General features: G+C 36.9%; 1 protein-coding gene across 1 annotated transcript in view; it reads left to right on the forward strand.

The window, feature by feature from the left end:
• Nucleotides 1-12,471, forward strand: part of SUCO (SUN domain containing ossification factor) — a 178,808-nt gene that overhangs the window by 62,843 nt on the left and 103,494 nt on the right. Inside the window, exons 10-11 of the mRNA XM_029284770.1 lie at nucleotides 7,426-7,533; nucleotides 11,048-11,153. Coding sequence (XP_029140603.1) covers nucleotides 7,426-7,533; nucleotides 11,048-11,153 — 214 coding nt within the window. The remainder of the gene's footprint in view (nucleotides 1-7,425; nucleotides 7,534-11,047; nucleotides 11,154-12,471) is intronic.

Below are 12,471 nucleotides of genomic sequence, written 5' to 3' on the forward strand. Positions count from 1 at the left end.
GTCCTGTGCCTGACAACATTTTTTCCCGTTCTTGCAGAGCGGACAGTTTGGTGAGGAAGGTATTACAAGAGAATAAACAGACACACAATGACAGGAATACTCTAATGCCAGCTGTTTGCCTAGCATGCTCAAAATTGATGCAAGCTTGCTATGCAAACATTCTTTTCAGTGTGTATACCCTATTGTGTGCCTCCTATTCTTTAGTAAATACCGTCTTCACAAAAAAATGTAAGTATGAATATTTATTGTATTTTCCTGATTATTGCCCTGGGAGGAAACTCCATTCGGCAGGGGAATGGGGGAAAATGCAGCTAAGGTAAAATCATAAGCAAAATTGAGGTCATGTAATTTGACTCTTGGCCATTTGTTTTGCTGAGAGTATACGTCATTAAAGCTTAAATGGTTACAGAACTATGTAAGCTAAATCAAGTGCTTGTATATTGTTTAGGAAACAGGTGCTCAGTTCCCAGCTCTGCATATCATTACTAAACCTTAGCTGGCTGTAGCTTCTCACATGGCTCAATTGGTCTTTCATCCCTCCTTCTTCCTTACATTCCAATTTTTCTCCCCCCCCATCCGATGCTAATGTTAGGCTGTCAGCCCATGAAGCTTGGATAGGTGAGATGCAGCCATGACATGCTGCTCCTCCAGAAATAAGTCTAGTCCAGTACACCCAAATTGAATACAATAGGGAACAAACAGCTTCTGAAAAAAATGACCCTATATATGAACCTAAAGAGGGAGACTAATGGAAACCAAAGAAAATAGCAACCAAGAGCAAAGTCTTTCCTGTCTACCCTTCCTTTCCTGTGACAGAAAGAATAGTATCCTAGACTTCTTTAGGGAAAAAAATGAAATATCGGTGATAGAAGATTCAATTCTTTGGGGAATAGAAATTATAGTCTGCAAACTGAACAGTCAATCTAGCAAGGTATGTTGTCTCCCTGGAGCAAAAATTAAAGATGAAACTGAGAACCTTACTAAAATAATCAACTCCACAGATTACTACACCTTTCTTCTCTTACATGTGGGGTCCAATTACACAACAATGAATCTAAAAACAATAATGAGATTATGAACAGCTAGGGAAGAAAGTTAAAGAATTAGGAGCACAAGTGGTGTTTTCATCTATACTTCCAACAAAAGACCAACATCCAATGAGAGAGCAAAGGATTTTAGAAATGAAGCACTGGCTTAAAAACTGGTGTCATCAAGAGAATTTTGGTTTCCTAGACCATGGTCTGCATTACCTACATGAAGAGCTACTGGAAATGGATGGATTGAACCTCAGAAGAACTGGAAAGAAAATAATTTGGAAAATGACTGGCTCATCTTATTAGAAGGGCTTTAAACTAAAATTTAGGGGGGGGGCAATCTTCAAGACGTTTAGAACCTAATTCCAAGCAAAAACCACTAGATAACCAATCATATAAAGAGGTAGGAAGAAGGAGAAGAGGAGGAGGAGGAGGAGGAGGAGGAGAGTAATGAAAAGGATGGAAAACCCAAATACAAAGTAGGAGATATAAGAAACATAGCCAAGACCCATAAAGGATTCAAATGCCTGTAGACAAACACTCAAAGTTTAGGGCACAAAAAGGGTGAACCTGAAATACTAGTACATGAAGGTAAATATGATATAGTTGCCATTACTGAAACATGGTGGGATGAAACTCATGACTGGAATGTACTGATGGAAGGATACAAACTATTCAAAAGACCCAACAAAAGAGGAGGTAGAGTTGCATTATATATAAAAAGTTCACTACATCTCTACAAAAATCCACAAAACAAAGGATGAAAACCTAGAATCCATATGGGTCAATATAAAAGGAAAAAAGAATGACATTGCTATAGGCATATACTACAGACCACCCAAGCAAGCAGAAGAAATAAATGAACTTTTTGCTAAACAACTAACATGTATGTAGGAAATATACCACAGTAGTAATAGGAGACTTTAACTACCCTAATATCAACTGGGAGAGAAACACTGCAGTAAGTGGGAGATCAAACAGTTTCCTAACCAACCTAGTTGACAACTTTGTCATCCAAAACGTACAAGAGGGGACTAGAGGAAAAGCTATATAGACCTATTTCTTACTAATCGAGAAGAAGTGATAAAGGGAGTTAAAGTTGCCGGAACTTATTGGAATTCAATATAATGCAAACACAAGCAATAGAACATAATCCAGCCAGTGTCTTAAACTTTAAAAGAGCTGATTTTAACAAGATCAGAGCAAGTCTAAGAAAAATTCCATGGATGAAAATTCTAAAGGGGAAAACAACTCAAGCGTGCAAAACTGAAAAACATAACTAAGGCAGAGTATCAGCAGATAGCCTGACTCTGCAAAGATGAAGTCAGGAAAGCAAAGGTTCAGAATGAACAAAGATTTGCAACAAAAGTCAAAGATAATAAAAAAGTTTCAACATCTAAATAACAAGAAAAAAGTCAAGGAAACAGTAGGCCCACTTAAGAAAGAAGATGGCAAGAAAGTAACAGGCAACAGAGAGAAAGCAGAACTGCTTAACTTCTTCTTTGCATCAATCTTTACACAAAAAGAAACTATCGCCCAACCTACCAAAAACATAACTGTAAAAGACAGACTAGAAATAAAAATTACAATAAGTAAGAAAATGGTTAGAGAATACCTGTCTGATCTTGATAAATATAAATCACTGGAACCTGATGGATTACATCCCAGAGTTCTGAAGGAACTGGCAGATATTATCTCAGAACCAGCATGAAGCAGCATGAAGTTTCTTTGAGCTTGACACTTATATTGATAAATTGTTATTAAGCCTTATTTGGCACAGTGATTTTTATTGTATTGCTGATGTTTTCTTTGTATGGAAACCAACCGTTTGCCCTTTTCAATGGCTCCGACATGGATCTCTGCTCATTCATCGCCGAGAGGGTTCTCAAATCACCTTTTCAAGGCTTGCATAACACAAGAATAAGTCTATTATAAACTAAAATAGAGTGAAAAGGGAAAAATAAAGGTACAAAAAGAAAAACAGTAGCAGGAAAATAGAAAGAAAAAATATATAAAGAAATCTCCCAATCTTCATTTCAGCAATTATATCTACAGTTATAAATTGACCTCTCTAAAGATACATTGTGACTCTTCTTTGTATACAGATAGTCCTTGACCTATGTCCACAATTGAACCCAAAATTTCCATTGCTAAGCAAGACAGTTACTAAGTGATTTATGTTCCATTTTACTACCATTTTTGCCACTGTTGGTAAGCAAATCACTGCAGTTATTAAGTGAATCGTGATCGTTAAGCGAATCTGGTTTTCCCCACTGACTTTGCTTGTTAGAAGCTAGCTGGGAAGGTTACAAATGGTGATCATATCACCCTGGTGGGATAGTGTAACATTCAAAAATACGTGCCCAAATTTTGATCAGGTGATCATGGGGATGCTGCAATGGTTTTAAGTATGAAAAATGGTCATAAGTCACCTTTTTCAGTGCTGTTTTAACTGAATAATAATTGAGTAGTTGTAAGTTAAGGAGTACCAGTACTTCACCCTATCTAATCATCAAAAACATAAATCATATTCATTTTTTTCTTTTCTATTAAGACATCCATAAGATTTTCTACTCACCAATAAACATACTGGGTTTTTTTCCTAATCAAACAACTCAGTTTGGCCCTTTCTGTGAGTTCTCATCAACTATTCCTCTATCATATATATTACCAAATCTTTCCATCTTTGAGTGTACAATAATCTTGTTGTAATTATGTAGTCATGTGAAAATAATATTCCGTGATTTTTTAAAAAATATTTATCCATCAGTCCCAAGAGGAAAGGTTCTGGTTTCACTTTTCCAATCCAAGTATTTAAAATTCTCTATCGTTAAGATTTGTGAAAGCTGTAACTGGCTTTATCTTTATTCAGAATTCTTCATTAAAGTACTTGTTCATTACCAAGTTTTGACTTCTTGTAATATTCTTAGAACTGCAGTCCCACAATCACTTACATGAGAAAAAAAGGTGTATTTGAAAGCATGCATACTATTTCTAGAACACATGCATTTCCTTGATATATTTGGCAGTGAAGAGAATAAAGCAAGTTGTAAGGACCTGCCTCAACTAGGTCTCCCAAGAAAGCAGAACTCTTGAAACAGGCATTGTCTCAAAAGGAACTTTTATTGGTAGTTAGTGATAGCAAGGAAGCAAAGCAAGGTCTGAGAAAATAGCCCGCGGAAGCAATCTATTAAAAGCAGTGTTTGTTACTCCTCTCCCCAGGGTCACATTGTCTGTTTGAATCTCAGCCAATCCACAGGTGGTATATTATTTTGGTAACTGGCTCCTTTGGCGCCCTCTTCAAGGTCTCTCTTAGTTTCGTTTCCCTCCAGCTCCAAGCACAAACCATCTTCCAGATAAGAGTGATGGTATCTGAGCACATTCCTTCCCCTGGGGGAAGGGCAGTGTGGCATAGGTAGATCAAAGCATATTGTATATTCCCACATCGGAATCCCCCCTCCCAACAAAATGGCAGGCCCCAAAAAATGGTTATAAAAGCAAGTAGAGGTTAGCAGAAATAGCAATACATTTTTGGGGGGATCTGACACAAGTAATATGGCAGTTAAAATGTCTCCAAGATAATCTTTTTGTCAAGGTTCTGATTGATGATCCCAACAAAGTAAGCACAGCTGAGACATTCCAATCTCTAATGCAAAACTTTATTGAGCACACCATATCAGCACTGATGAATAGAAAACCAGCTCTGGCTAAATTGGTGCCAAATCAGTATATTAAAAGTATAGAAACTTTCTTTCCCCCTGACAGTGCAGGTCACATTACCCAATTAAGCTTCAGACAATTATTATGAGAAAGAATCTTCAGTTCTCAGAAAACAAAATCTTGAATGATCTTGGTTCTCAGGCTCAGCAGCTCCGCACCTACAATACACATTCCATTCTTCCTCGCTCCCTCCTGGTTTTTTTTTTTTTATCCAAACAATTTTTATTAGTTTTCCATTTTACACCAACACAGCTTGAGAACCCGCGTGGAAACGTGGTGATCAAATTTAAAAAAAAACAATAACATGATAAGTATATACACAATATTTCTTAAAAATTTCCCTCTCTATATAGGATATTATAATCAAATTAATACATTTTCAAATAAATTCATTCATTACTCTGTCTAACCATCAACTCCATTAATCAGTAAAAAAATTTCAATCTATAGACCTATACTTTTTCTCATATTTAGACTTAAACTTAAAAAACTCCATTTATTTAAAATATAATCAAATTAATATATTTCTAAAACCAATTAATTCACTAATATATCGCTACTTCCAGGTTGAATAATTAAAAATAGACTAACATTATCTATCTATTTATATTGTTATAGGCTCATTAAAACATTTCTAAAACAAATTTTCATTGAATATATCATTCTATATAAATTTCATTAATTAATAAAAAATTATGAAAACTCATTGTCTATCCCAAAGATCCTGTTTTATGCTTTCTTAATTTTACAAATATTTAATCTTAGGCTAACATATTCATTTACTATTCCGGTGCCCCAAGTATTTTCTTATATAAACATTATTAACTCCAAAACTAAATTCTTCTCTTTCTCACCAATATTCTATTCTTTTTCAATACTTCTCCAAATCTCCAATGATTAATTCCATCTATTCCCATATTTCAATCCTTTTCTCATTGTATCATCTCTAATATTAAAAACATATAAAGCCCTTTTAACAAATTCCAAATCCAAATCAATCCGGATCGCTATGAAACCTTTACCACATTACTATAATCAAATTTAATATATCTTATTCTGGGTTTCTTTCTATTCCAGATAGGTTTCCATAATCGGGCCTCCGCCTGCCACTCTATGCACACCAAAAAAGAAGCTCCCATTGTACATTTTGTTAAGTTAGTATAAAAGTTATAGCTAATCTGAATAACTCCGTGGCAGAACATCATTTCCCCTTTCTTTTAACATTACATAAATTTCAATTAAAATCCTTTCTTTTATATCGTCCTCTTTGATCAAACCTTGCTCCTTTTCCCATGATTTTTTCTCTATCACAAAGTCAAATGGCATCTGCAAGCCAGCTTGTTCTTCTGAAGTAAAATCCTCCATTTCCTTATCGTAAGTTATTTGTCCATTGGTATCAAGTCTTTTCTCCAATATCGATTGATGATCCAACTGTGAGTCTACTTCTTCCAACTCAGTAAGTGGAGAACAAGTCTCTTGAACATAAGCTGGTGTTTCACTTAGTCCTTGTGTTTTGCTTTGTTGATACAAAGAGATCTCCTTTGAGCAAGCAATTATCTTCTCCGTATTTTCCAAAATTTTGTCCAAAATATACTTATAAGTAAGATCTAAACCGGTTTCCTCCATTTTTATCATATTTAAAATCCTTATCCTTTTAAGGGAGACTATATTTGAAAAACGATCAATCAATATCCATCTCCTCCAGCTTCTTCGTCTTTTTCCTTTATACAAAATGAAAGCCATCACAGCAAAAAACCATGGCAAATATAATGAATAGTTTTGTCAGCCAATGTCCCCCGGAAAATAATCAAGATTAGTCAGATATTCAATCCTTCCGGAGACCATAAAGGTAAAAGAAAACAATATTCTCCAAATATTATAAAAAACTTTCTTGTGGCTCCCAATATCCAAAAATAAAATCAACCATTAAAGTGAAAATAGATTTAATCCTTTGAGCTTCTCTTTTAATACGCCGCTTCACCAGAAAAGGGAGTAGTTCCAAGAAAAAAAAACAACTTTTCACAGGCATAAAGAAAATAGAGGTAAAAGAAAAATCTCACCAAGTCTTCCATGGTGGGTCTATTTGCTTAGCTGATCTTGTGGCTTGTGGTTGGCGCAGCTAAATGATCGGCCATTTTACTGGCCGATCTTTACCCTGTCGGCCCAAAGGAAATACTCGGTGCACAGAGGACGCTGCCGCTCCTCTGCAACTATCCGAGAAGCCTCCTCAATGGTAGTCGCTCCTCCAGAGTGACTTTTCAACCCTCTTGGGTCTACCGACAAGGGAAACTCGGTCGGTAAAGGGACGACTCCCTTCGCTCGACCACACCGCCACGAACCGGAACCGAAAGCCGCTCCCTCCTGGGTTTGTAGGCAAGCCAAGAAACAGAAATAGCTGAAGTATCATGAAGTTTCTTTGAGCTTGACACTTATGTTGATAATTGTTATTAAGCGTTATTTGGCACAGTGATTTTTATTGTATTGCTAATGCTTTCTTTGTATGGAAAGCAATGAATAATACCTTTGAGAAACTTTTCATATCATTTTGAAGCACATTTCTGGGATCAATTGCCATAAAATGGCTGTTGACTCAGTCAATAGTTTTACCTATTTTTTGAGAAATAGCTTTGAACATGCTTTGAACATAATGTAATTTTTATTTGCCCTGAAGGTTTGTTGTTGAATTGTGTGAACCCATTCAAGTAAAACAGCTGGATATTGCTAATCATGAATTATTCTCATCCACTCCCAAGGATTTTCTGGTGTCTATCAGTGACAGGTATGTCTCATGATCAAAATATAATTGTAGAATTTATTGTCACAAAGTTTAGTGAAACTGAAAGTCAGTTTTTGTAATTTCATAATTTTTACTATGTTCATGATTTTAGCAGACAAATCTAGCATGCTTATTTAAAATTTAATATTCAGGCAAATGTTTTTTTAATAAATTCTCATTTACAGTTCTTTGCAGGAAAAAAATGAACGCTTAACTTTACAAGTACATAAGGCTTCAACTAGTGTGTATTGTGGTTACACTGACTGCTTTTTTAGAATAATAAATTAAGCTAACAGGCTTCCTTTAGTGCTTTCCATTTTAATTTCATATAATTATATCAGATGTGGCCTGCCTTCAAGACAAAGAAAAATGCCGATACAAAATACTAACAGGTGACTTTAATGCAACAATAGGAAGAACAATACCTGGAGAAAAAGTGACTGGTCCATATGGAAATGGTGAACGAGATAATAGAGGCGACAGACTAGTAGATTTTGCTGAAGGACAGGAACTTTATATTATGAACTCATTTTACAGGAAAAAACTAGCAGTAAATGGACATGGAAAAAGCAAAATTGACTACTTCATGTCAAGTGATAAAACCATATTCTGCAATTGTACTGTCATCAATCGTTTTAACTTTGGAAGTGATCATTAGAATGGTACAAGCTAAAGCGGAAAAAAACTATCAAAAAGAGCATGTGAAAATGATAAATATGTCACAAAAAAACAAAAATAGTTTGTTAGAGAACAGCAATTTTGAGATTAATCTATCAAATTCCTTTCCTCTATTGCAAGATTGGGAAGAGAGGAACATTATGGACCAGAATGAACAAATAGTCAAAAACACCTTTGAATCTGCTACATCTATAGCAGAAGTCCCCAACCTTTCCAAATTGGCGGCCCGGAGGGAAAGGGAGGAGCAGGGAAATGTGTGCATGTGTGTGCATGCGCAAATGGGCGTGCACACTACTATGATGCTAGCACCCATGTGCATGCGCAAGTGGGCCATGCGTACCTGCAGCGGCACCAGTGCCTGTTCTTTGTGAGTGCTTTGTGCCTGTGCTTTGTGAGTGTACAAACATGCCGCTAGCACCCACGCACGTGCACAAATGTGCCGCTAGCACCCACACGTATGTGCAAATGGGGCCACTAGTGCTTTCATGGTGGATCTAGCACGAGTGGGGGGCTGCACACGTGCACACACACTCGCCAGCCATTCCGCGTCCCGTGGCCAACAGGCACGGCCTGGTACCGGGCCACGGACCACAGGTTGGAGACCCCTGATCTATAGCACCACCAGAAAAAACACTTTGTACAGTCAAAAATCTCTGGTGAAACTATTGATTTAATGAAAAAATGATGGACAATGAAAAATACTGGAAGTTTCATTAATAAACTAGAATATGTTGAACTTTGCAAGACCATAAGAAAATGTATCCAAGAAGAAACATCAGTTTAATGTGAAGCTTGGGAAAAAGGCAATTGAAGAAAACAAAGGGATTAATAGAGCAAAATGCAAACTTATAAATAAAAAAAAGAAGGTTTTTACATTAAAACGTGAAGATGGCTCTGTGTGTAGAACAATCCAGGAATGTTAGAAATAATTGGAAACTTCTATTAAAGAGTTATACAAAGATCAGGAGCACTCAAAAGTAACAACACCCATGAAAAAAGAAATGCCAGATATCCTAGTGGAGGAAATATAATCCGTGGTGGCGCAGTGGTTGGAATGCAGTACTGCAGGCTACTTCTGCTGACTGCTGACTGCTGACTACCAGCAGTTTGGCAGTTCAATTCTCACTCTTGACTCAGCCTTCCATCCTTCCAAGATTGATAAAATGAGGACTCAGACTGTTGGAGGCAATATGCTTACTAAACTGCTTAGAAAGGGCTGGAAAGCACTGTGAAGTGGTATGTAAGTCTAAGTGCTATTGCTATCAAGTGCCACAAAATCAATGAAAAATGGCAAAGCTTCAGGAAATGACTGCATTACGGTTGAAATGCTGAAAGCTGGCGGTCACAGTTTACACAAGATACTAACAAAGCTATACTTGAGATGCCTTAGGGAAGAAAAAATACCCGATGCATGGAAAAATGCTGAAGTGATTCTTATACACAAGAAAGGGGCCCAAGATGATTTAAAGAACTATCACACAATAAGCCTTCTTGCAGTAATCTATAAGGTTTTCACCAAGATAATAGCTAAAAGAATATCGAGAACATTAAATAATGCACAGCCAAAGGAGCAGGCAGGATTCAGAAGTGGCCACATCCAGGTTGTTCAGCAACTCATTGAAAGGCACAACAAGTACACTATGCTTCTGTGCATGGTTTTCATTGACTACAAAAAGGCATTTGACTCAGTATTCCAGCAAGCAATAACTCAAGCAAGCATTACTCAACTAAGTCATAGACACTGCTTATATAAACTTACTACATTCATATATGAAAAAACAATAGTGACAATTTGCCTTAATGATCTTAAAGTGGAAATCAACACCGAACGAGATGTATGACAAGGCGATACAATATCACCTATCTTTTTCTTAGTCTGCCTTGAAGAAGTATTTTGCAAACTAGACTTGGCAAAAGATGGAATAAAAATCAGTGGCGCCAATTTAAATCACTTAAGATTTGCAGATGATGCTGTTCTCTTCTCACAAGACCCAGAAGAGCTACAAGGACACATACAAAAGCTGCACAAAGCAGGAGAAACATTTAGCTTAAAAATAAACCTGAAAAAGAGCCAGGTTATATTTAATAAATTCACCAAATATTTTTTTTTATATCTGGAGAAGAACTGGACATAATAGCCCACTACATATACTTTGGCCAACGGATCTCAATGGAAGGTGATACAATAAAGGAAATTGAACGATGTGTTAAATGTGGTTGGCAGGCATTCAGCAAGCTAAGCATTATTTTTAAGAACAACCTCCCCCTATGCCTGAAGAGAAAAGTTTTTGACCAGTGTGTGCTACCTGCTCTATGCTGATGGAATATGGACACTAACCTCACAATTGATACAAAAGCTACAAGTGGTACAAAAACCCATGGAAAGATACATGCCCATCATTACAAGATAAAATAGAAAGACCTGCATATGAATTAGAGAACAAACAAAAATATATCATCAAGAGAGTAAAATAATTGAAATGGAAATGGGCTGGTCCCATAGCAAGAAGAACTGATGGCAGGTGGACCAAGGCAGTCATAGAATGGATCCCACTTGATAAAAAGCATCCACGAAAGAGACCTAAAATAAGGTGGATCTACAACATCAGCAAGCATTTCAGTCCCAATTGGCAAAAAAAAAAAAAGCTCAGGACCGTATTGGTTGGAAACATGTGGAAGAGGCCTTAATCTTGCAGCGGATAGACAATGGCTAAAATGATGATGATGATATCAGCTATAAAGTAGAAAGCATTGTATAATTTATTTTAAGAAGTATCTTATTTGCTATTTAATCAGAAAATCATTGTGCTTTCTGATTCTTTATGCATTGTTCTCCTAGGTATCCAACAAATAAGTGGGTCAAGCTAGGTACTTTTCATGCCAGAGATGAAAGAAATGTCCAGAGTTTTCCTCTGGATGAACAAATGTATGCCAAATATGTAAAGGTAATTTATTTTTGGTGATTGCAACTTACTAAAATAGACAAAGAGGAATTATATTATTAGGAGCGCATAACTACAAAGTTGTGTATGGCACTATATGTTGACCTGCTGTTACTCATGTGGGTAACAAATACATGCATGTATTTAAACAAAATTTCACTTGTCAGAAGAAGACAGATGAAGTAAACTCTAGAAGGGACCATTTGGATCAGGGGTGTCAGACTCGCAACGTCACGTGATGTGTCGCGACGTATCACGACTTTTTCTCCATTGCCGGCAATGAGGTGGGCGCGGTTTTGGCATGATGCATCCGGCCTGCAGACCGGCAGTTTGACACCCCTGATTTAGATCATCATATAAACCTTCCACAAGAAACTTGTTTATAGTATGTTTATAGTATTATATATATGTAGGTCTTTAGTTATTCGGATTTTCTCCCGCGTAGAATTAGAAGTGTCTTGGCGACGTTTCGACGAAGTCACATTCGTCATCTTCAGGCTGGTGTCTTCAGCTTCGTGCTTCTGGCAGTAGTGTGTGTGATCGCAGCTGTTTCTTCCTTTTAACTGCCAGTGGGGTTTGAGCTGATTGGGTGGGAGCTTGGCTGTGTTCTGATTGGGTGGAGGTGTGTTCTGATTGGTTAAGGAGCTTGACTGTGCTCTGATTGGATGGGGGGTTGGCTGTGCTCTGATTGGATGGGGAAGTGTTCTATTTGGGTGGGGGCTTTGTTGTGCTCAGGTTAGTTTGAGTTGCAGGGGGATTTGAGGTGGTGAGCTTCGTTGCTGTTGTTTGGCTTCGTGTTCGTGGTCGTGCCACATCTTTATGGTGGGTGTCAGTTTGCTTCATGTATGGATTGGAGGGGTTTAAAGTGGCTAATGATGCAGCTGTGGACTGGCTTCTAGTTTGTGGTCGTGCCTCATCATCTGTGTGGGTTTGGGTTTGCTTTTTTTTTTTTAATTTTTTTTAAATTTTTATTATTTAAACCAACAAAACAAAACAAAACATAACACACATATATACACAGTATATATTTTAACAGCAATTTCGTAATAGTAATCTTCTATTATTTACATTTCCCCCCTTATTCTTCTTTAGAGTATTTGTCCTTGTTGCCCCATTATTTCCTATTTGCATTTTTCTTCCTTCATACATTATTATACACACATTTTCCACTTTTAACCTTTCCACATTTATTCTCTTATTTCTACTCTCCAGCCAGTCATACCACTTGTTCCATATTAAATAGTATTCTGTGTCTTCCTTTTCTTTTATCTCTTTTGTTAATTTGTCCATCTCAGCACAGTCCAGGATTTTCTTTATCACT

This window comes from Protobothrops mucrosquamatus, unplaced genomic scaffold (assembly GCF_001527695.2).
Source record: "Protobothrops mucrosquamatus isolate PMUCROS unplaced genomic scaffold, P.Mucros_1.0 scaffold926, whole genome shotgun sequence".
NCBI classification, from domain to species: domain Eukaryota; kingdom Metazoa; phylum Chordata; class Lepidosauria; order Squamata; family Viperidae; genus Protobothrops; species Protobothrops mucrosquamatus.